This window comes from Tiliqua scincoides, chromosome 1 (assembly GCF_035046505.1).
Source record: "Tiliqua scincoides isolate rTilSci1 chromosome 1, rTilSci1.hap2, whole genome shotgun sequence".
Classification (NCBI taxonomy): Eukaryota; Metazoa; Chordata; class Lepidosauria; order Squamata; family Scincidae; genus Tiliqua; species Tiliqua scincoides.
In genome coordinates, this window is record NC_089821.1 from 251,111,995 (window position 1) to 251,137,870 (window position 25,876).

Consider the following 25,876-nt stretch of genomic DNA (forward strand, 5'->3'; position numbering starts at 1 on the left):
CAAACCATAGTCTCTGGAATATTAATGAAATCCAAATGGTTTTGTGGGTGCCTGCCATTTATTCCTGCAAATAGACACTGTCTTAGCAAGCTCAGTATTATTGGAATATCAATTATAGAAAACCAGAGCAATTTAGGTTCTACACTACACAGCAAGCCCTTCCTCCAGTATGAAAGATTAGCTGGATTACATCGGTAAACATACTTAATGTAGGTCATTCTGATGTGATGTGCAAAGACAGAGCATTTAGTTATATAATGTTATTTATTTTAAACATTGAATATCACTTTTCCAAAGCATGTTGCCTCTAAGTGGCTTGTAGTAATAAAGGCAGTTTTAAAAACAAATCAATAACCTCTACCCAATCTATTTCTCTATCAGCTGATAATACGTCCACTAATCTCTGGTTCACAAAAACATATGCCACAATAGATTGTATGTCTTGAAAGTGCCACAGGACTAATTCTTTCACATCATTTAGGATATCCTGAGAAATTAGCTTTACATGTTAATACTGCAAAATTGTCTGCAAAATTACAGAATGAATGTTTGTGTTACAGGCCTAAGCAATGTAAAATTAGAATCAGGAGAAACAGAACAGTCAAAGTTCAGCTATTTAAAGTCCCACTGAGTTCAATAAGAGTTTGGCTGGTACCTCCTAGGTACGTCCCAGGAGGAAGTCTTACCTAACACAATGGGACTTACTTCTGAGTAAGTATGCACAGAATTCTACAGTCACTCTCTTATATTTAAATCAATGGGTCTGAAATGCTGAGTTTTGGCTAGCTGTTGCATGATGACAATTTAGTATTACAACTATTGACTAGGTAGATAAATACCTAGATTATTTAAAACAGATTATAATTCTCCCCATCTAAAAGAGATTTTCCCCCTAATGCTCAATTATCTTGTACACAGGCTCTCCAACTTCAATGGTTCCAATTTTATCGACTCCAAAAAAATTCCCAAACAACGGAGCAGATTTGTAGAGGTCTTTCAGAGCTGGATCACACATGCGATAGCTGTGAAGAACAAAGGATTCTGATTACTAACACTGTGGAAAGAGAAAAACATGGCTCTTCCTCCCTCCCTACCCTTCCTCCAATGAGCTCAGAGTGATGTACATATGATGTTCCCTCTTCCAATTTTATTTCTCACAACCCTGTAAGGAAGGTTAAACCAAGGGAGATAGTGACTGCCAAGATAACCTGCTAATAGCACACTCCCATGCATGTCTATTTAGAAGTCACATTCAATGGGGCTTACTCCCAAGAAAATTTGCCTAGGTCTAAATTTTGTGGCAGAGCAGGTATTCGAGCCTAGATTTTTTCAGTCTAACAGTAGCCACTACTGAAACACAAACACTTTCAGAAGTGCAGCTATATAGATATTTGGGTTTGCTGTGCCAGCAACCAGAATCATGGGATAAATGGTGTTAGGGCTGATTCTGCCATTAAATCATTGACTTTAATTGTATGTAACTATGGTTAAAACGTATAGTGTATAGTGTAGTGCATCGATTTTCAACCACTGTGCCACAACACATTAGTGTGCCACAGGAGTTTGGGGAAGAGTAATTTATTAGTAGGGTTATTAGTAGGGCTATTGGGGTGAGCTATTGGGGTAGGGCTATTGGGATGTGAGCTTCCCACTGTCAGTATAGTGTGCTCTGTCAATTGTCCAAAACCTGATGATGTGCCTTGACAATTTAAGCACTTTGTGTGCCATGAGATAAAAAGGACTGAAAATGTCCATTAGATCCTCAGTGGATCTAATGGAGCCCAATAATCTCACATCAGCACGAAAAAAGCACGTGGATTCTTGACATTTATGAGGTTTCATTTCGTTTGAAGAAATCCCAAGTCTGTAGTTGTTCCAGTTGCCACACAGTGGCTTGGAGCCAGTTGTGCAAGCAGAATGTTGCTCATGCACAAATTCCTACCCCCCCCCCACCACCACACACTGCAGTACCTGAAGAGCTATTCTTAAGAGTTGGGGGACCCACCAGAATGCCATAGGATTCTATGCCATAGGATTCAGAATGCATAGGGAAGGCAAAATCAATGGAAATCAGCCAGACCCTCAAGCGTGGTTTTTCAGTGGGGTGCAGGGATGGATGGGTGCAGGGACAGGGAGCTGCAGTGAAGAAAAGAGGGCAGGAACCTGGTGACCTGCTCACACAACTCTGAATCCAAGCCTCCTTGTTGGCATTTTGGCATGGCTACCCAAGTCTTTTTGTTTCACCACAGCTTGGGCTGGGTTGAGATTCCTTCCGTCTGCTGTGATCTTAACATCCTCTTTCTGGGTTTCAGTTTGGCTCTTTAATTTTGTTCTTTAATTTTTTATTTTATGGATTGCACATTGTTTTAATTCACATTTATGAACCATCGGGCTGTGACGGGCAAAAAGGCAGGGCCTCAAGTTATCTTTTATTTATTTGTTATTCACAAACTGTTATTGTGAATTTCTCTGCTGAAAAGTGGTATTCCTAATAATATAATATAGGCCCAAATCCTAATCCAATTTCCAGCTGGCATAGCTGTGCCAATAGCTGGCACAGCTAACCCACTGGCATAGCTGTGCCAATGGGACATGTGCTGCATCCTGCAGTTGGGGGGCAATCACAAAGGTCTCCTCAAAGTAAGGGAATGTTTATTTCCTTACCTAGGAGCTGCATTGCTCTTAAGTTGGTGCTGGAAAGTGGGTTAGGATTGCGCCCATAATATAATATAATATAATATAATATAATATAATATAATATAATATAATATAATATAATATATCAAGATTTTAACAAATAAATGCAGAGACCCTTCCACCTTGTGGGAACAGCGCCTCCTTTGCTTCTCTGGGGTGACTGCAGAAAATGCACCATAAAGGAAGTTCTAAAGAGTTAAAACCTGCTCTTAAACCTTCTAGGTGGCCATAGTTTAATTTATTTCCATAGCTGCTACAGTCTAAGTAACTGATGGAGGTGGGGGTGGGTGGGAATCACTTTTGCTGTTTGGACATCTTGGAGATAGAGTGGTAGGAGAATTATTTTCTTTCGACCATTTACCCAGCTCTGATTTAGTATCCTGTCATGCTAAACTCTCCCCACGCAGGCCGAGAAGGCACTTTGCATTTGCCAGATGAGCCCTTGGAATGATTATGGAGGACCTTCTCTCACCCAAATTTATGATGCCCCCCTCGAAAGTTTACACTTAGCTATATTTATGATGGTTTAAAGGCTCAGTAAAACCTGGGCACTGAACTTGCTGAAGCAGACCATCAAGCTTTATTACAGCGCATTGAAACAGATGCTGTTCTATAATCGGTCAGATTACAGGAAGGCAACTTGTTAGATCCTCTGTGTTATCATTAGAGCTGTCAACCCAAAGAATTATTAGTTGATGAATCCATTTTAAAGCAGGTGATTAATTAACCCATTAAAATTAAATACATGGGTGTCTTGCCAAAACTTCCACAAAGGTGCATTTTGGAACAATTGGAGGAAGTGTAAGATAAGTTGCAATTTAATAAAAAGGCTACCATTCATTGCAGAGGGAAAGATCTTATTTAATATATCTTGTCATATCAGTAATTCATCAGAGCCAAAATAGCCTTAGAAATAAGGAAGTGTGCCCTGACTTTTCAGACTCGGCAATTAAAAATTTCCCTCACTGATTAAACCATGCCAATGAATGACAATCAGTCAGTTGAAGCTTAAGTTGATTCATCCTCAAGTTCACGCAGCCTGATTATTGTGGAACACTTTAGAAATGTAATGAATGAATTAATGAGCAATTGGTGGGAGGCATTTGTAATTAGTGAAGGCAAACTGATTTACCTGACTGTACTACATATACTACTGTATATGTTTAGCAAGCTATGCTAGAGGCAATGCACAGAATCATAGTGCAGAAACCCCCTTCCCATGTAAGGCTGCACATCCTCTTTCCAGGAACTGCAATGCAACAAGTGTCAGCGCAGCAGGAGCTTCATGTAATGGAAACATCCAAGATCCCTCGAGGAGATAGGGCGTTATGTGGTGTCAACAGTGGCCGCTTGTTCTGACAGGTCTGAGAAGCATGAGATTAAAACCCAGACTTTAGCAATCTGTGTGCTGCACTCACTAGTGGCAACAATGTCTTCAAGGATAAAAGCAGCACCTGGAGGAAGGGAAGCTTGGTGGGTGTAGAAGGGAGGAGGTTGGAGAGACCGAGAGAGCTAGAGGAAGGTGCTTGCAAGAAAGTGGACTAATGGACTGGTTAACAAACTGATGAATTGAGTGATGGACAGCTGGGTGAACAGATTACTGAGGACTGTTGGAACAGACTGCTAGAGATGCTGGGGACTGGCGTGTGGCTGCCCTCCCCAAGAGCTGCTGAGAACCAAGGTGTTGCTTCAGTAGCCAGAGAAGCTGCTGGCAGGAGAAGGGAGGAAGGAGGACCTCTGCAGGCTGAACAGGTGAGCTACCCCGGTGGTGGGATCCAACAGTGCTGCAGTGCAAAATTAGGGCTAATTCAAGTAAAGTGGGGAACTTATTAGCTTAAAGTGGGCATAAGTTTTCTACTCGTAGATCAAGTTTGGAAAGGAAATTGGGCCAAACACTTCACCTGTATACAGTGGGCCCTCAGTATCCGCAAGGGATCCGTTTTCCCCCGTGGATATCGAATTCTGTGAATAATGAAATCTGTGGGGAGGGGCCATACCGGCAAACTTCTACTGTGTCCAAGAGGGCCTCTGAGGCCCTCCAGCTGTGGGCTTGGCATCAGCGGATATTCAAATCCATGGCTGCTGAGCCCGCGGATAAAGAGGGTTCACTGTACTGCCTTTCAAACGAAAATTTTCTGAGTTCCAGTTAAAATGCAATAAAAACATTAATCACAAGTATTTATTAGCATTACAGGGGAGCCCCATATCCACAGTTTCAGGTATCCTCCCCCCCAATGCACCCCCTCCCCCTGCATGCCCATTAAATCATTTTTAAAAGTTATTGGGCAAAATTTTGCTGGCTTAAGCAAGTCAATTTTCACCCCAGTTAAGTGTTTAAAATGATGTAAAGGGCGGGGGGGGGGGCGGGTGTATGCTGTTGCAGCCTGAATGGTTAAAGGGTCAACAGAAAGACCTCACTGTTGTTCCTTCCTTCCTGCTGGGCTGCAAATGCAGCCTGTTTAAACAAGAACGCCCACCTGGTAAGTTTAAAAATAGTCAAATGGGTGTGCATGGGGGGACATCTGGGGAGTGGGGGTTGCCCTACCCCTGTGCACCCCCCCACACCCATTACATCATTTTAAACACTTAACTGTGACAAAAACCAGCTCGATTTTCACCCCAGGAAGTGTTTAAAATGATGTAATGGGCACATGGGTGGGCTGTGGGGGACATCTGCAGTATCCACAGACCCCCGGTATCCATTGGGGGTCCGGAACAGATCGCCCACGGATACTGAGGCATGCCTGTACTATTATTATTTTAAAGAATATTCATATAATGTTTTCAACACAAGGTAGTTCACAGTGTGGTTTACATAGCTAAATAATTGGCTTTCTGTTCTAGAAATGCTCACGGTCTAAAGAGATGCAAAAGAGACATCAGCATACAGCCACTGAAAAAGATGCCACCCTAGAGTAAACCTAGACCAGGGGTGCTCACACTTTTTTGGCTTGAGAGCTACTTTGAAACCCAGCAAGGCCCGGAGATCTACCAGAGTTTTTTTTTTACAATGTTCGCGCCATCATAACATATAACATTTATGTGTACAATGTATGTTGGTGTACCTTGAGCCCCACTGAGTATAACAGGACTTACTCCTGAGTAGACATGCCTAGGATTAGGCTGTGAGGCTGCAATCCTAGCCACACTTACCTGGGAGTAAGCCCCATTGAGTACAATGGGCCTTACTCCTGGCGTTTCCTCCCAGAGGCACCTGAAGGGGGGGTCGGCGCTCCGCGATCTACTCATTTTGCCTCGCGATCTACCGGTAGATCGCGATCCACCTATTGAGCACCCCTGACCTAGACCCTTGTTTGGAGTAATCTCTGAGGCAGTGGAAGCGTTGCCCAGAATCTAAAGCAGTGTCAGGATAAGTTCCTCCCATGCTTCACCGTTCCTGCCATGTGAGTGCCAATTCCATTATTTTACTGAAGGTGGTGCAGCAATAGTCCTACTGTCAGGTGGAATAAAAGGTGACAGTGGCCAGCAATTTAATATTCTGATCCAAAATAAGAGCGTTATGATTTTAAAAACAACAACCTTGAACATACAGCACAATTTTACTCAAAAGAAAACCCACAAGTTCCTTTAATCAAGTACTCGTGCATAACTTCACTGTGGATCAAAATGCAGACAGGCTAAGAAGTGTATGAAATGAGGACAAAAGATACTGTTGCTTTACTCCAACCTATGCATTTTTAGAACATAAAAAGTAACCAAGGCTGCAATCCTATACACACTTTAACTGGGAGTAAGTCCCACTATACCCAAATGGGACATTTCTGAGTAGACATGACTAGGCTAACACTGTCAGCTTCAGAAGTGGTTTCAAGCCAATCCAGTCACTCTCACGTTTTACCTTTTGAGTGTTTCCAGTGGCTCCTTCCGGTCTATGATGCCAGTATCTGGGTCAACAGTTGTCAAAATACACCTGCAACAGCAAACAAGGTTTTGTAGGAGATACGCTTAATATGATCATCTTTCTTTCTGGGAGTAAGCTTACCTGCCACATGCCATTGCCCCTTTCAATTCCACATCACCAATTATAATCTTGTCCCAGGAGTCCTAGGGAAAATTTAAAAACAAACTTTCACACAAAATTCACAATATCTAAACAAAAATATTTTCCATCTATTAACCTGCAGTTACTTAAAACTAAAATGGGAGTTTGTATTTCTGTTAGGTAGATAAACCATGAGACTGGAAATTACAGAATACTAGAGTTGAAAGGGATCTTGAAGGTCATTTAATCCAACCCATGGGCGACTACAGCATTCCTGACAAAGCTCTGTTTGAAAATCTCCAATGAGGGAGAGCCCACAACTACACATGGCAGACTGTTCCATGCCAGACAGAACAAGGAAATTCTTCTTCGTGTCTAGTCTAAATCTACTTCCCTTAGCTTCACCCCACTGGTTCTTGTCTTGGCCCCAGGAGACACACAGAATAAGCCTTCACTATCTATATAAGTGTGACAGCCTTCAGCTACTTGAAGATGGCTATTAAGAGACAATACAGTAGAATAGTCCCTTTTCTTTAAGTCCTTGGAATTGGCCACCATCACAGAAAGGATGGACCTTGCTTCTGAGCCAGTAAACTTGTTATTATTACATTCTTCAAGGCCAATTCACATGAAGTGAATTCTGAAGTGGAACAGACACCAAAAGGTGACTTTCCATTTCACTTTTTTGAAAGAGACACCACATGATAACACTGCCAATGACTGCATATTGAAAAAGATGGGTACTTTCACATGGTACTTTCACATACAACAAGACATAGCAGTCAAGGTGGAGAGTGACTGTGTTGTGACTCTTCCACTTCAAAACTGGCCCTGTGAATGGAGCCATTGGGTTGTATCCGCTTTGCTCATGGAAGTTTCTTTTTTGAAAGAAAGAGTTGCACTTATGGAAGCTGTCCTTTCTTGAGCAGAAGGGGACCCTGCCTGAGCACAGTGGTAAGTCTGGATTCAACCTTTACAGTGCAATCCTACACATATCTACTCAAAAGGAAGTTCCATTTATGTCAATGGGGCTGGTTCCCAGGAAAGTACGTACAGGATTTCAGCCTCACTCTTCAAAGCAAATTACACAGGCCAACACGCATTTTGCTTCCTTAAACATTACACCAATTCCTGGGTATACTTGGGGTGCTGATTCCAAAAATGGCATCCGTTTTGCCCCATCACGTCTAGTTTTGGAGACATGGCATAGCCTCTTTAGTGAATGGTTCAAGCAGCTTCCTCATGAGGAAGCCTACACCATGGCTTCCTCATGAGGAAGCTGCTTGAACCATTCACTAAAGAGGCTATGCCATGTCTCCAAAACTAGACGTGATGGGGCAAAACGGATGCCATTTTTGGAATCAGCACCCCAAATTCATATCAAACCACCATAAAGTTTGGGGAAAACTTTTCTGACCCTCAATTTTGTAGGCCTGTGTCATCAAACACACCAGTTAAGTCTTTTGTGGAACAGAGTGCCGAAAAGACAACTGATGTTCTGCCCCTCCAGAAAGAGACCTAAATAGGATCATTTCTATGTTCTTTCCAGAGGACTAAATATGCTAAACATGCCACAAAAACAACGAAGGGTCCCATAACACCTTACAGGCTAAAAGATTTACTGTGGAAGAAGCTTTCCTGGGCCAGAGTCCACTTTGGGTTGGTTCAAAGGTGCCCCTGGCCCATGAAAACATGTCACAAAAACAATGTCATCTTTTGGAACCCTCTGTTAACTATGATTTTTCAAGAAGACAGCTCCACACAACTGTTGGTCTGTGGGGCAGAGCCTGCTGCTGTGTGAGACAACCAGAGGAGAGCTGAGAAGACTGAGGCTGAAATCCCATACACACTTTTCTGGGAATTTTATAGAGGACTTGCTAATAGCCTTCTTAGCTGCTAAGCATGAAGAAACCATCATGGAATTCAGATAGTCAGTGCAGCTGTGATGATGTAAGTTGATAGTCAGGTTTGCTTGGATGAGAGCTTCACTAAAAGCTCAGGAGCGGAAAATGGAAGGAAGTATTCAAGGGAACTAGGGTTGCTGTGGGCTGGGAAGCTGAGTAGGAAGGGGGTGCAGAAGGTCCTGAGGAGATAGGAAAGCTATGGGCCTTAGGAGGCAGACTCACAGAGGGAAGCTAAGATGGCAGTTGGTTGAGATGCAATGAACTGAAGGAGAAAGGCATGGAAGAGACAGGAAAGGGAGGGGCAAAGAAGTTGTCAAGGAAGAGAGCCTCACACAGGACTTAGGAGTAGAGGACTGATCTGCTGTTGCTGGGAAGGGGGATGAAGAGCCAAGGGAATTTGAAGGCTTGGGGATGGGACACTGAAAGGAAAGGGAAGAAAAAGCACAGAGACTTCTGAATTTCACTGATTCAACATGACAGTATCCCTTGCAGATCTCCAGTATTTTCTCACAATTAAGTCATATTTATGAATATCTTCGGCAGAGTGGGTAGTGATAGCTGCATCGTCGGCAAAGAGGAAGTCACGCAGACATTTCAGCTGGACTTTGGACTTTGCTCTCAGTCTGGAGAGGTTGAAGAGTTTTCCATCTGATCTGGTCCGGAGATAGATGCCTTCTGTTGTAGTTCCAAAGGCCTGCTTCAGCAGGACAGCGAAGAAGATCCCAAACAAGGTTGGTGCAAGAACACAGCCCTGCTTCACGCCGCTTCGGATGTCAAAGGGGTCTGATGTGGAGCCATCAAAGACAACAGTGCCCTTCATGTCCTTGTGGAAGGATCTGATGATGCTGAGGAGCCTGGGTGGACATCCAATCTTGGGGAGAATCTTGAAGAGGCCATCCCTGCTGACCAGGTCGAAAGCCTTCGTGAGATCTATGAAGGCTATAAAGAGTGGCTGTCGTTGTTCCCTGCATTTCTCCTGCAGTTGTCTAAGGGAGAATACCATATCAGTAGTGGACCTGTTAGCTCGGAATCCACACTGTGATTCTGGATAAACGCTCTCTGCAAGTACCTGGAGCCTCTTTAGTGCAACTCGGGCAAACAACTTTCCTACAACGCTAAGGAGAGAGATGCCACGGTAGTTGTTGCAGTCACCCCTGTCGCCTTTGTTCTTGTACAGCGTGATGATGTTTGCATCTCTCATGTCTTGAGGTACTCCACCTTCTCTCCAGCAGAGACAAAGGATTTCATGCAGCTCAGTGATGATGATCTCTTTGCAGCACTTTAGGACTTCAGCAGGGATGCTGTCTTTTCCAGGTGCCTTGCCAAAGGCAAGGGAGTCCAGGGCCACGTGAAGTTCTTCTAGGGTTGGTTCACTGTCAAGCTCCTCCAGCACAGGCAGGCACTCAATGTTGTTCAGCGCTTCTTTGGTGACTACATTTTCTCTGGAATATAGCTCAGAGTAGTGCTGCACCCAGCGTTCCATCTGCTGCGCCCAATCCTGGATGAACTCGCCTGCGGCAGACTTCAGAGGGGCAATTTTCTTCTGTGTTGGACCTAGGGCCTGCTTGATACCATCATACATCCCCTTGATGTTGCCCGTGTCAGCTGCTATCTGTATCTCGGAACAGAGCTGGAGCCAGTAGTCGTTAGCACATCTCCTGGCAGTCTGCTGGACTTTGCTGCGAGCACCTCGGAGGACCTGCAGGTTGCGCTCACTGGGACAGGCCTTGTATGCTGCTTGAGCTCTCCTCTTTTCCTCAATGACTGGTGTCAACTCCTCAGAGTGGGCTTCAAACCAGTCTGCCGTCTTGTTGGTCTTCTTGCCAAATATGGACAAGGCGTTGTTGTAAACGGTATTCTTGAAATGTTCCCATCTGTTGGATGCGTTTGCATCGACCGGGCCTGGAAGAGATTCCTCAAGCGCTCGTGCAAATTCCTCCACTTTTCTCTGATCCCGGGTCTTGCTCGTATCAATGCGAGGTCTTCCTTCCTTTTTTGTGTGGTACAGTCGCTTTGTTTGCAGTTTCACTCTGCTGCACACCAGTGAGTGGTCGGTGTCACAGGCAGCACCCTGATAGCTGCGTGTGATCTTGATGCTGGGAAGGCTGGAGCGTCTGGTGAGAATCAGGTCGAGCTGGTGCCAGTGCTTTGATCTTGGGTGTCTCCAAGAGACTCTATGTTGGGGCTTCGTGTTGAAGAACGTGTTGCTGACACAGAAACCGTGATGACAGCAAAACTCTAGCAGGCGTTGGCCATTTTCGTTCAACTTCCCAGTGCCGAACTGACCTAAGCAAGTGGGCCACGAACTGTTATCAGCACCAACTCTAGCATTGAAGTCGCCAAGGATGAACAATGGCTCTTTTACGGGGATCTTCTTGATAGTGGTGGCCAGGTCATCATAAAATTTGTCTTTGGCTTCTGCTGGAGACGACAGAGTCGGTGCATAAGCACTGATGAGAGTGACAGGTCCTGCTGATGACTGGAGCTGCAGGGACAAAATTCTTTCACTTCCCACAGTAGGTGGGATGATGGATTTCATCAGGGTATTTCTGACCACAAAGCCAACGCCATGTTCCCTGGTTTCGTTTGGTGGTTTTCCCTGCCAGAAAAATGAGAAATTTCTCTCCTTGACAGATCCGGAATCTGGCAGCCTAGTCTCTTGAAGGGCGACGATGTCCATCTGCAGTCTGCTCAGTTCCATGTCAATGACAGCTGTTTTGCGTGCAACGTCTATTGCTTGCAGGTCATCAGAGAAGCCAGGTGTCATTGTCCTTACGTTCCAGGTGCCCAGCTTTAGGGCAGGAGTTTTCTGTTTTCTATTGCATGGTGCAGAGTTGTCGATCCGCTTGTCGGTTTTCACCCTAAACCCCACGCACCCCGTGAGGTTAACGGACCGTGGCGAGGCAACACCTTACTGGCTGGGGACTGCCCAGCTTAAGGCGGGCGGTAGCTGCCCAATGAGATGCAATGATCTCTCCCACCGTCTGAAGCAGCCCCTGGCGTCATGCCCTACGCCAATCGAGCAAAGACTTATAACCGGTAACTGCTGCTTCCCGTGTTGTGCTGACGCCGTATGGCGAAGTTGGAGTGTCCTCTCCAGTGCGCGAAGTTGGAGTGTCCTCTCCAGTACCCACTCTGCCAAAGATCTCCAGCAGCTCATGGATCGTTTTAGCAAGGCCTGCCAAGATTTTGGACTGACAATCAGCCTGAAGAAAACACAGGTCATGGTTCAGGATGTGGACTCACCTCCCTGCATTACAATCTCTGCACATGAACTGGAGGTTGTCCATGACTTTGTGTACCTTGGCTCAACGATCTCCGACACTCTTTCTCTCGATACTGAGCTAAACAAATGCATCGGTAAAGCAGCTACCACGTTTTCCAGACTCACAAAGAGAGTCTGGTCCAACAAGAAGCTGACGGAACATACCAAGATCCAGGTCTACAGAGCTTGCGTCCTGAGTACACTTCTGTACTGCAGCGAGTCATGGACTCTTCACTCACAACAGGAGAGGAAACTGAGCGCTTTCCACATGCGCTGCCTCCGACGCATCCTCGGCATCACCTGGCAGGACAAAGTTCCAAACAACACAATCCTGGAACATGCTGGAATCCCTAGCATGTATTCACTGCTGAAACAGAGACGCCTGCGTTGGCTCGGTCATGTCGTGAGAATGGATGATGGCCGGATCCCAAAGGATCTCCTCTATGGAGAACTCGTGCAAGGAAAGCGCCCTACAGGTAGACCACAGCTGCGATACAAGGACATCTGCAAGAGGGATCTGAAGGCCTTAGGGATGGACCTCAACAAGTGGGAAACCCTGGCCTCTGAGCGGCCCGCTTGGAGGCAGGCTGTGCAGCATGGCCTTTCCCAGTTTGAAGAGACACTTTGCCAACAGTCTGAGGCTAAGAGGCAAAGAAGGAAGGCCCATAGCCAGGGAGACAGACCAGGGACAGACTGCACTTGCTCCCGGTGTGGAAGGGATTGTCACTCCCGGATCGGCCTTTTCAGCCACACTAGACGCTGTTCCAGAACCACCTTTCAGAGCGCGATACCATAGTCTTTTGAGACTGAAGGTTGCCAACTACAACTACTAACTACTTATGAATATCTTCATTGCCCTGATGTTCACTCCTCTTCTAGAAATATACTAAATATGTTGAAGTACTCTATTATCTCTATATTATTACAATTCCCCCCCCCCCAAAGAAAAACCCAGCAATTTCTTTTCCAGTCTAGCAGAGCTCATTAAGTGTGAAATTTAGGTCACTGGCATGGTGCCAAAGCTGCTTATCATGCATCTCACCACTGGATGGCACCATTACTCCAAAAATGAATGAACCATTCACAATAGGCATCTTGCAATCCGAAAATGAACCCCTTTACAATCAGTGCAACTGTCACAAAATGTTAAAACCAGGAACAAAAACCTCTAACACTAAAAACCATTCTCTATCACACATGCTGGTTGAAGTGTTCTTAACAGTTCCATGCATATTTGTGAATAAAAACAGAAGACCACTATTCTAACACCTCTGTTACATACTACGTATAATGCTCATCCAGGGCAAATCCCAAGGTCTTCTTAAATACACTCAATACCCATTTTTAATGGTATTCACAGAATGAAAGAAATTTTAATTTAACCATTTTCTGATGAATGTCTAAAGCTCCATCTTTTGGTTGGAAGTGGGGAAATCAAATTAATAGACTGATTGTGGATTCTACATTACTCATTTCTGTAGCATGGGACTCACTTTTACAGTATTCAGATCGCACCCTCCAATTAGACCTAGGTGACTGGAAAGCTGCAATTGGTGTACAGTTCACAGTTCTGGCCTACTCCTAATTTTATCTCCACTGGAAGTGGTAGCCATACCCATCAAGGGTCCCTGGCTATGGGTATGGCCACCAATCCTATCCACACTTTCCTGGGAGTGAGCCCCATTGACTATAATGGGATGGACTTCTGAGTAGACATGCATAGGATTGGGCTCTTAGAGTGTCCAGGATATCCCTGGTTTGAACCCAGTTTTCAAATTTGGACAGGATCATCCAGGGTTCCAACCTGGATACATACCATCTTTATGCTCACTTGAGACAGCAGAATGGAGGAAGGCATCATCATCATCATCATAACAGGTATTTATATACCACCTTCCTGGCCATTGGATTGCTCCTTTGGCTTTATTCAAGGTGGTTTACATGGGCGGATTAAACGCCTGAAGGAGTTTTTACAATGAACAGAGAAGTGCTATCTTTCAAGAACTACATTCCAGGTGGATCTTCTCACAGTCTGGTCACATTCTGGCTGCCATCTCCTCCCACAGAGACAAAGTGCTTCAGAGCTGGCTTCTTTTGGCTCCCACCCAAAAGAGCTCTACTCAGCTTGTCAAGGTCTGGGCTTCCCTGGGCTTCCCTTCTGGTGATCTTGATCAGGCAACCTTCAGACCTTCAGATATCTTCGGGCATAATGAAGACCAGACCAGGCATGGTTCTGTCCTCCCAGATCCTACCATGGGCGTCCACCTCACAGTTAGCCAATTGGTTCCTCCTGACTTAACCTGGCTATAAATGCTTCCAAGTTAGGCCTGAGTCTTTTTGTGGTCAACACCCAGGCTCTCATCTTGCCTGTATGGCTCCTATCTAGGTCTCATTCTGTCTCCCCTCAACACTCTCCCTGCTAGCCTACCTGTCTGCTGTCCTCTCAGTCTGCCAGCCTCCTTATCCACTTGCTTGCCCTATCTGGTGTTTTCCTAGGTCCTCATCACCATCCCATCCTCTCTTCTTCTCCACAATACACCCTTGATATAGACTGGCTCCCTAGGCTCTGCCTAGACACTCTGGTGCACTGTTCCATCCCAATCCCAATCTTTCCAGGACTTAAACCTTCTTCCTCCATGCACTCAGCTGCCTATAGCTCAGTGCTAACATAAACCATCAGCTGCTTTCACTTCCCACCCAAAATGGTGATGGGAAATCCTTGATCAGCCAAGAAGCTTCCTGGGTGACCTTGGGCCAGTCACCATTTCTCTGTCTCACCTACTACCCCACAGGGTTGTTGTGAGGACAAAAGGAGGAGAGGATCTATGTATACCACCCTGAGTTCCTTGGAGGAAGGGTGGAATAAAAATGAGAAGAATGACTATTACCCTGTCCGAAAACAAAACAACTGCATTGGAGACACTGAAGAAAGGTGAGATCTGTGATCAAATAAACACTGTTTCAGTTCTGTATGTATCCCTTTCATTTTTAAGACAACATCCAGAGGCTAGGATTAAGAGCTCTCTTATAAACATTTGCAACTCTGATGAATAACTCTTGGTCTGCTCTTGCACTGGCATGATCTATCACATTGCCCTGGAAAACCCTGATTCATCCTGACCAGCAGCATTTTCAAAGATAACATGCCAATGGTGAGAAAAATGCTTTGGGAACTTCACAGCCAAGTAAGGTGACCTTTTCTGCTGCAAAGGTTCTAAAACAGAATGACTTGCAAAGCATTTCTCATGAAGAAAATGTGAAAGCTTGCAGTCTCAATGGCATGGGAGGGGTGGGTTATTTACAGAGGTATTCCCATGGTGAATTGATTTATGCTTCGGCTCTTTCAGATGCTACAAAGACTTTAAGGGTTTGTGCTCTTCTCTGTGGTGTTTTAGGCTAGGACACACTAGTTTTATCCTTGGGTAGTTGCTATGTGCCATCACTGTAGACGAGGGGTGTCAAACTCATTTCATACAGAGGGCCGAATAGCATTCATGATGCCTCCTGAGGGCCGGAAGTGATGTCATTAGGCAGGAAGCGATGTCATTAAACAGGTCATAACAAAAAAATAAGTACTTTTTCTTACTTAGGAACTCATTAGCTGCAAATGACAGAAGAGAAAATACACAAATCTTGATGATGATGATGATGATAATAATAATAAAACTTTATTTCTATCCCGCCCTTCTCCCCAAAGGGACCCAAGGCGGCTAACAACATATAAAACAGATTAAAACATATTTTCACAAACAGATAAAAACACATTAAAAAACACATTAGCAGAATCCATAAAAACAGTAGTCAGATAAAAGTCAGAATAAAGAGCATAAAACAGCAGTACTTAGAGGAATCAAGCCTGTAAAAAGCAACTAAAAGATGTATAAAAGATGTTAAAAAGGCCATGAAGTCAGAAGGCTTGATTAAACAACAAGGTCTTCAGGCCTCGCCGAAAAGTCTCCAGAGAGGGAGCCATTCTCAAGTCAAGGGGAAGGGAGTTCCACAACATTGGTGCCACTACTGAGAAGGCCCTATTTCTTGCCTATTTCTTGATCATATTTCAAGGTATGGGAGAGTCCAATTTTCATGTGGGCTGCGCTTTCAGCAGTAACTCCTTAGCACTGCTCAGCAGCTGAGAGCCTGAAAAAAGCTTCCAAGGGCCACATCCAGCCCCCGGGCCTTATGTTTGACACCCCTGCTGTAGACTGTACATATATCCTTGGGGGAGCTTGTTTGCATCTAGCAAATTGCCTACTGACAGTGCTCCTAGATATACACACATTGACTTTTGCACAACCACCAGTGAGTAAAACATTGTGTGCAAACCCTAAGAGAAACACAATTATTTCAAGGCCAATGCCAAGGAATGTGCAGAAGCATTGTCCTGCAACACTATCTAGTGCTAAATCAGACAACTGGTCCATCCAGCTCAGTACTATCTACAATGACTGGCAGTGCTCTCCAGGGATTCAGGAGGGGGCCTTTCTCAGCTTTATCTGGCAATGTCAGGGATTGAACATGTGACCTGCTACTGACAGAGCATATTTTCTGCCAGTGAGTTATGGCCTTCCTAAAGCCTTGGAAATGTGCTCATGCCCTCAGTATATCTGTATCGATTAGTCCAACCGATACAGCGTAACACAGTGGTTCACAAACTTTTTTGACTGGTGGCTCCCTTGAGCTACTGGACTATTGGCCATGGTTGCCCATTAGGGCTACAACCCTACACACTGTATAGGGTGGTTGGTTTTTCACAAGGATTCCATGGCTTCCCTGACTGGTTTCCATGGCCCCCTTGGGAGCCACAGATCAGTTTGGGAACCAGCAGCGTAGTGGTTTGGGAACAGGACTTAGACCTGGAAGATCCAGGTTCAAATTCCCACTAAGTCATGAAGCTTCCTGGGTGACCATGGGCCAATCACTATCTCTTAACCTAACCTACCTCAGAGGGTTGTTGTGAGGACAAAAGGAGGGGAAGAACTATGTACGCCACCTTGAACTCCTTGGGGGATGGATGGTATAAAAACATGAAAAAAATAAAAAATTTATTCCCTTGTCCATTTTTTCGCACCACCTTGGCAGTCTCTTTCAGCATAGTTCAACTTGGTCCTTGAATGTTTTAAGAAGGTCTGGCATTAAAATGATTGTTTTTCCTCCTAGGCAGGGCATGCTGTGAAGTTTATTAATGTAAAACCCTGTTTAAATCCCTCCAGTCTCAGATATATTAGTAACAATAATTGTATCTTGGCAATTGTCTCAAAGCTTGTGGAGAAAAAATTTTTTTAAAGACCCCAGACATTAAAAAATATATGAATTGAATGGAAGCGTGAATTTTTACCTCTTCATAAGCGCTGCATCCTGAAACGGTAATACTTGGTCGAAAATTACGCATAGTGACTTTCTTCTCCAGCCTGGTATTTAGATCTTCCAGAGATGCTTCTGAGATGACTAAGAGTGGGCCACAGTCACTATAAGGAACCTATTTTGCAAGAATGGAGAAACATTATCCAACACCTTTGCAATAATAAATTCACTAGAAGCCCACAGGCATACCTGTTAAGTGCTCCTCATTGTGAGGGCACTCCACAGTTGTCTTCACTTTCTGATTTTTAAACCAGCTGCTTTGACTCTTTTATTGGCTTTGCAAAGTGCCACCAGCTCATGTCTCTCAACACCAAGGCTTGGTTCAGACAGAACAACACACCATGAGGAAGAGCCTGCATGGGCATCAGCCTCATACATTCCCCCAACCCTCTCCTTCTCCTCCTTTGTAAGCGAGAGACCTATTTTCACTTTTGAACTAGTCACCATTCCCCATTATGTCCAAATGCAGAGAACTATGGTTTATTCAGACTGTGATTAACAAACTAGGATACCAAGCCATGGTTTTAACTAATCACAGTTTGAATAAGCCACAGTTTCCTTAATGTGGACATAAGGGAACAGGGCTACTTCAAAAGCAAGAGTTCATGTGCAAAGGAGGATGAGGCAGGAGGGGGAAGCATGTGTCTCCCAGGTTCATGAAGGATCACTTGCTATAATGTAAACCATGATCAACTGGATTAACCATCAGAAAGCAAGCATACCAAAGGAGAATATCTCATGCAGCGACTACCTCGTAAATAGCACTTGAAATGCAGTGAAAACAAGGGAGTCTAGATGCTCTATCTTTGGTCTTGGCACCGTCAGCTACCAATTTTTGGAGACTACATAACGTTTTTGGAGACTAGATCATGACTTGACTAAATCAGGTGGGAGAAATCAGAGGGCAGGCTTGTGACTTTCAGCATATCTTACCACCTTCCCTATAATTTGACCTATCTATAGATCCAGCAACCCTTCCCTTAATTTCATCCCACCACGTTATCTCTCAGAAAGCACAAGTCGGTTTTTGCAATGTTCCCTTTTTGTTTTAGAAGATGTCCACTACAGCCTGTATATATTTGGCTTACCGACACCTTAATGCCATATGGATTCCATCCATATGGCATTTTCCTGCAAATTTTATTTAGGGTTCAAATCTAGATCAGACAGACTCAGGAGTATGCTCCATTGAACACAGTGGGGCTTACATTCAGCTAAACATGCTTTGGATTGTACTGCCATGTCCTACAGTTTAAAGTGGATGTGGCAGGAGATGCACAGTTAATCCTATTTTTGTTTTCTTTTTTCCTTCTTTAAATCTTTGTCACCTCTTACATATGAACTCAATGTTAGATTTTTTTGGTAAAGCAGAAGCAGACAACAGCAATAGAAGGTTTACACTCATTTCAGAAAGTTTCCCCTGCTTAAACTGAGGGGTTTAACAAAAATCACTGTATTAATTTTTACAGTGAAAAATATATCTGTCAAACCTTATCAGTAGCTCGAAAAGGTTTCTCAATCTGGTTGCATTTTCTCGGATTCATCTGGGTCTCAAAATGTACCAATCGATAAGGTTCTGAATTCAGGAAGGTGGTGAACCAACGAGCAACGTCATCGCCGCAATCCCGTCCCTGAATATCAAGCCCAAATATCCTAGTAGAGGTTACAAAATAGACCCAAGTGTTAGAACATCAGCAAAGCCCTGTTGGATCAGGCCAAAGGCCCCCCTAGTCCAGCCTACTGTCTTCCACAGCGGCCCAGCAGCGGCCTCTGGGAAGCAAAGCAGAAGAGAAAGGCATTCTCTCCTGCCAGGTAATTGTGCTTTATAGCAAAGAAAGGAAAAATAACTCTGGCTTAGTGTTTAAAAAAATTAATAAGGCTTCTAGTTCATTCAACTGTTTCTGAGCTGGGAGCACCACAAACGATTTATGGCACAATCCTGAGTGCCCCTTTGGCTGATGCAAGTCCTTTGCACTGGCCCAGTACTGTCGCAAAAGTGCAGTAAAGCACTTTCGTGCCGACTTGTGAGTCAGGAAGGCCGGTGCGAGGACATGTGCCAGCTTCCCTGTGCTGGAACAAGCCCCAGGACTGGAAAGTTTGTGCCGGCCTTTCCAGGCTGGCGCAGGGGTCTGGAAGGGGCATGGAGAGGGCAGGAGGGAGGTGTTCCAGGATGGAGAGAGGCGGGTGGGCAGGGGTATGGGCCAGGATCCAGCACTTATAGCAGCCTGGTGCAGGCAGCCTGGCACATCTCTAGGCTGCTCAGATCTGTGCCACCTCTTTTGGTGGCGCAGATTCGAGTAGCCCCACTGGGGCTGCTGCAGCTCTACCCGGGGTAAGGGGAAGCGATTCCCCTTGTCTTGGGCTGAGCCAGTTTGGGCCCCAACCTCATGATGGATATGAAGCAGGCCAGTTAGCCTCTCAGTTCCAGTGCAAGTTAGGATTAGGCTACTCAATATTCACCTGGATTAAGTAGTCTTGTAAAAGAGCCATGAGATGGCAAAAGAATACATTACCATGTCCTGAAAAACAAGCACTTTTTGCTCCTTGACGATACTTGTACAAGACTACTTCACCACTTAAATATGGAGGGAACATTTTGGCACACAAGGTTTTCACTCTCCCAGCAATTCACCACACACATGGGTTATGCATAGAGGTGTGCTTTTTCAGGTGTTTTTTTGTTTTTGTTTTTGCATATTTTGTTTTTTGATAAAAATGAGTGCAGAAAGCAGTGTTATTTGTTTTTTAAAGGTGCATTTTTATAAATTATAATTAAAAATTAGAATCACCTTGAAGTACACTAGGTAGATGATATACCGGTAGATAGTATAGAGTTAGCAGATGAAGCCACATACATGTAGCGGTGTTAGAGCAGGGGTCGGCAACCTTAAACACGCAAAGAGCCATTTGGACCCGTTTTCCGGAAAAAAGAAAACCTTGGGAACCACAAAACCCTTTTGACATCTAAAATGAAGATAACACTGCATATATAGTTTGCACTCCCCTCTTATAGGTCCCAGTTATATAATACACTCCCCTCTTAGAGGTCCCACTAAAAATCAGGTCCAGACCCACAGTTGGAGAACAATAGTTTTAGATTGTGCACAGGTGAACTGCTTGTGAAGGATACTGTCATTCTTTACTGTCATTTACTTCTGTACTTCTGTAAATGCCTTTCCACACAATACTACCTCTGAACAAGACCACTTAGTACTACTTAACACTGTTCACAAAAGTGCTCCTGAACAAACAAGCTAAGAGTTCAAAACTGCATAAAATAAAAGGCATACTAACAGTGATTACTTCACAACCATGAAATATGCTTTGGTGCTACATATACAGTATGTTACACATACAGTATACAAACATATACAGAACACCATCTGGTGCAGGGGTCTCCAAACCCCTTTCAAGTTTCCAAGTGAAGGAAATGGAGCAGTGAGAGTGTGAGTGAGTGACAGGGTGCTGAGTGGGGAGTTTGAAGGCTGTAATCCTGTGCACACTTTCCTGGGAGCAAGCACAATGGGACTTACTTCTGAGGAGACACGCACAGGATTGTGCTCTGAGCTTGAGAGGAGGAGAGAGCAGCTGCATTCAATTGCTTGCTTTTGCCTTGGCTCCCTGGGGTCAGGGCTGCTTGTGGGAAGGGGGGATCATCAGGGTGTTCAATGGGACTTACTTCTGAGGAGACATGCACAGGCTCAGGCTACGGCTCCGGCAGGAGGGAACGTGCGGCAGCAGGGGCTCGCTCCGCCAGTCGTTCGCGCCCTCTCCAATGGGGCGCAGCTGCAGCCTGTGTGCTCAGGCTGTGGCTCGGAACGTGCGGCGGGGGCTCGCTCTCGGCGGAGGAGCTGCTCCGCCAGCCGTTCGCACCCTCTCCTATGGGGCAAGCCGCAGCCCGTATGCTCGGGCTGGTGAGCAGTGGCTGCGTCGCGGGAGGGGCCCTGCACAGAGCTGCAGCCGGAGGCTCAAAGAGCCGCTTGCGGCTCCAGAATGGCAGGTTGCCGACCCCAGTGTTAGAGAATGGGGTTTTTTTTGCAGATTTTAGGTGTGTTTTTTTTTTAAATAAAAATGAGAAGTGCAGAAAGCGGTGTTAAGTGTTTTTATTTTGTTATCACAAAAAAAAAACCCACCTCTAGTCATTCAGTGTGGCTGAAAGGCTACAACAGGCTGGAAGGTTGAGTACCACTTTGATCATGTAAGTCTAAATCTAAAGACCAGGACAAACAGCAGAGATGCTGTGCTAGAAGCCCATTTCCATTTCTGCTTTTGATGGGCTTGCTCTCAAAGATACAAGCATGGGACTTTTGCCAGGGAAGAATGCATTCCTAAACAGCTGAAAGAACAGAATAGTTTTTCCTCTTGGCCTCATTCTTGAACAGACCATCACCACAGAGGATTCTGAATCTTGCCTGTGTGGGGAGTTGAACCTGGCCTGACACTCTAACTACTACTTTTCTCATTTGCTGTACTTGTCATAAAAATAAAGCAAGGTAAAGGAATAGCATACAGAATGAACATTTTGAACATCATAGAAGGAAAAAGATATTCATCACCTGCAGTCCTTCACTGCATTTTTCTCAGAGAGTTGGACAGGAAGGATCAGGTCTTTCATTTCGGGTGCCTTCAGGATTAAGTGGCCATTTTCACAAGCCACAGACACCAGAACCAAACGAGGTTCTTGCCGAGCTGTGACCATGTGTCCATCTTCTTTTATCACCAGCCAAAACCTACAGTTTTACACAGAGAGGCCTCTTAACACGTACTCATTATTTTCTACACTGCTTGGCAGTGTCTTACCAGACTTACAGGCTGCAATCCTATCCACACTTACCTAGGAGTAAGCTCCATTGACTATAATGGAACTTATTTCTGAGTAGACATGCATAGGATTGGGCTCTCGGACAACCTGAGTCCTCCTGCATGCAAGGCATATGCTCTACCACCAAGCTAAGGTTCCCTAACTCTTTGGAGTGAATGCAACATCTAGTCATATAAACTCTGTGGGCACACAGACTATTTATATTTCTTCACCAGGTAGTGCCAAGGCAACTCACACCATCATAAGAACAATCAAATACAAAAGAGCAATTTACTATTAAAATAGCATAACAAAGCACAGCCAGTTCATATAACAACAAAGAACTACAGTTTTTAATAGTGATCATAGTCAAAAAGCTGGACAGAACAACCAGGTTCTTAACAGTCTTCAAAAGACGGAGAGAATGGGAGTTTCCTGCACCTCTTGTAGGCATTCCGAGCTCAGGGGGCCACCACAAAAAAGGTTCTTTTCTGAATGCACACCAATCGTACCTCTTCAGGCAACAGCATGTGGATCAGGGTCTCATATTGAGATCTTACTTGGTGGGGAATTTCATAAGGCAGCTGACTGTTCTTAAAGTATCACCCAAACCATGTAGCTATTTAACTTTTAAAGCAAACCTATACACCACAGGGGGATGGAGGAATTTTCTCCCTCAGACCTCACCTGCACTGTGGTCTAATTTCCACAAACGGTGGGGAAGGGGATTTTTCAAACCAGGGAATTTTCCCTTTAATTATCTTGCAGCACTGTGTCAGTGGAATTGTGCTCTGGCCAGACCATCAATTACCTGTGCCACTAAGTCACATGAGATGCACTGCAGGAAAACAAAATATAGTAGGAAAGGGTTGTGTGGCAACCTAGCAGCCTGTGATTTCTGCTTAGAGTGAACCATGCACACGACCCACCTGCACACTGCAATCTCAGGCAGGGACTAACCAAATTGAGGAGGGGAATCACATTTTTGAATGTTCCCCAGCATTCAAATCTCTCTTCAAAGATATAACCAGCACAGACAGCAGGCAAAGGACTGGGCTAAAACAATTCATTTTGTTTGGTTGACAATTTGTTGCAGCCTGGTGAAGCAAGTTAAAAAGTGGTGCAGCCCCACTTGTTGTTTGAATTAGGGCAATCCATTCTATGGCCTCATTCTGCATGGTTTACTGCAGTGGTTCTCACACATTTAGCACCCGGACCCACTTTTTAGAACAAGAATCTCTCAGGACCCACCGGAAGTGACATCATCAAACAAGAAGAGTTTTAACAATCCTAGGTTGCAATCCTACCCACACTTACCCAGAAGCAAGTCCCATTTACTAGTATTGTTATAAGAATATACACAGTAGCTTGTTTAAAGTACAGGCCTGTAACATTTCTCCAAATGCAGTCACATCCCATGGTAGCATCAAGCCTAATATATTAAAAATAAAATATTGAAATGAATGGGGACCCACCTGAAATTAGCTTGAGACCCACCTAGTGGACCCACCTTGAGACCCACCCACAATTGAGAAACACTGGTTTACTGTATAACTGAGGGAAGTGTTTCTCAATATTTGTCCCCCACCATACCACTTCACATGGTCCACCTACGCAAAGTACAGGTCCAGCCTATTTATACAAGGATTTGACTCAACAGAATGGCCCCTGCAAATGAGAAGGGAATGTGCTGATCCCTGGAGAAGGGGAAAAATGCATCCCTTTAAAATCATTTTTAAAAACTGAACAATCCTTTAACAACAGCCTCCTTAATCAGAGAGAGAGAGGGCAGCAGGCTGACAATCCATCAATCCTTCTCTCTCCTGCAGACCCCTCCCTTCCCTCCCTTCCCCCAGTGAAAGAAAGGTGATCATTTTGCATTGGTGAAGGGAGGGGCTGAGTGAAGTGCTGATGGATTGTCTTCTTAATGACTCTTATCTCAGAGTCAAAAGGTCAGAAAGGCTGTTTTTCAATCACTGGAGCAAATAAACTTTGTTTTTAAAATTGATTTGCTATAGTGTGTTTTTTATCCAGGTGAGTGTTTGGAACCCACTTGAATTAGTCTCATCCTGTACCACCAGGATGTAACTGGCAATAACATCATCGCCAATTACTTCTGGGTTGGGAGGCCAAATACAACACTACAAACACCAGTAAGAGTCTCAGGGTGGACGGGAGGGCTTTTCTGAGCGTGGAAAAGCATGCTCTGGAGCTCTGCCCACTGAGCCGAGCCTCCTACCACTGTTTGCTGCATCATGTTCCAGGGGACGCAGGTGTCCAGGGTCCCTGTGAGTACTGTAACACCAGACCCCACCTTAAATACCACTGGTTGAGAAACACTGATGTAGGGGAAAGGGCTCCATCATACACAGACTGGGTTGAGTGAGGTCTTGTTTCCATGCTCCTATTATTGTTACCCACGGTTGACACCAAACATGGAACTCAGCACTGCTGCTCAGGTGTGGGGGCAACACAGAGCTCCTCCCCAGCAAGTGGCAAAGGGAGAGTGAGAGGAAATCTGCCTTGTGTTTCTGCACGTGAGAAAGGGGGCTTCGGCAGGTACACTGAAAGGATGCAAGCTGCAATTCTATCCACGCTTTCCTGAGAGTAAGCCCTACTAAACTCAGTGGAACTTACTTCTAAGTAGACATGCATAGGATTCAGCTGTGAGGTTGCAATCCTATCCACACTTTCCTGAGAGTCAGTTGCATTCACTATAATGGAACTTACTTCTGAGTAGACAGGTATAGGATTGGGCTCTTTGGCTACACACCTATCTACACTTTCCTGGGAGTAAGCCCCATTGACTATAATGGGACATACTTCTGAGTAGACAGGCATAGGACTGGGCTCTTAAGCTGCAGTCCTATCCACACTTCCCTGGGAGTAAGCCCCATGCCTATGATGGGGCTTACTTCAGAGTAGACACGCTGGGCTTGGCTCCTCCTCGCCTTCCCCTCTGCAGCCGGAGTGCCTGCGGGGAAAGCTCCGCTCGCTACCTGTCGCGCATGTCCCCGTCGCGGAGGCCGAGCTCGGTCACCTCGGCGCGCTTCACGGGCACCCCCTGGCAGGACTTGAGCGGGTAGATGGAGAGCCCCGTCACGGTGCCCACCCGAACCAGCAGCCGCTCCGCCCGGCCGGCGCGGCGCCAGCGCCAGGCCGCGGCCACCCCCAGGGCCAGGACGGCGCCGGAGGCGCACAGCCACCCCAGGCGGGACCGGGGCAGCCACCCCGGCGCGGAGAAGGAGCCGAGCCCCGCTGCGGAAGACATGGCTGCCGAGGCGACGCGATCGCGGAGCGGGGCGGGACTGCCGAGGACGGACCACCTCCTTTGGCCCGCGCCGAGTCCGCCGCCTCCGTCCGGACTCGGCTCTGCCCCGGCAGCGCTCTCGGTGGGCACCAGGCAGCCATCCTGTCCGCACTTTCCTGGGAGGAAGCCCCACTGACTACATTGGGACTTCCTTCTGAGTAGACGCGCACAGGCTTGGGCTCTAAGGCTGCAATCCTGTCCGCACTGACCAGGGAGTAAGCCCCACTGACTATAATGGGACTTACTTCTGAGTAGAAATGTATAGGCTTGCAGTGCTGCCCGGGGCGGCCAACATAGGTACAGGAGTGTGACCTTAGCATATCTGGGATGCAATTTTTGCAGTTTTCTTCATGGAAACAGTGTTGGCTTCTTTGCCATTTTCCTTCCAGGAGAGCCAGAATGCTGCTTGCCTCATTCCTGTTTTCTGGAAAGGTGCTTTTTCACTGTGGTTTTTGTGAGCAGGACATGCCTAGTATTCTATTATTGCTTGTAAAATTGTTACCAGTTCTTGTTATACTACTCTTGCTAGAAGTGC

General features: G+C 45.4%; 1 protein-coding gene across 1 annotated transcript; it reads right to left on the reverse strand.

The window, feature by feature from the left end:
• Positions 1–245: 245 nt before the first annotated feature.
• On the reverse strand, positions 246–25,411 carry LOC136643602 (mitochondrial amidoxime reducing component 2-like). The gene is made up of 7 exons (XM_066618730.1): positions 25,031–25,411; positions 21,787–21,960; positions 18,721–18,883; positions 17,205–17,345; positions 6,701–6,762; positions 6,557–6,628; positions 246–1,022 (listed from the first exon to the last, which is right to left on the reverse strand). The coding sequence occupies exons 1-7, from the start codon at positions 25,300–25,302 to the stop codon at positions 893–895; spliced, it is 1,014 nt and encodes a 337-aa protein (XP_066474827.1). The 5' UTR covers positions 25,303–25,411; the 3' UTR covers positions 246–892.
• Positions 25,412–25,876: the final 465 nt, after the last annotated feature.

Coding starts and splice junctions, on each gene's coding strand:
- LOC136643602 (XM_066618730.1), bottom strand. CDS start 25,302: ATGTCTTCCGCAGCGGGGCTCGGCTCCTTCTCCGCGCCGGGGTGGCTG. Junction 21,961..25,030: donor GACGGGGACATGCGCGACAG/GTAGCGAGCGGA, acceptor GTAAAACTGTAG/GTTTTGGCTGGTGATAAAAG. Junction 18,884..21,786: donor AATGCAGTGAAGGACTGCAG/GTGATGAATATC, acceptor AACCTCTACTAG/GATATTTGGGCTTGATATTC.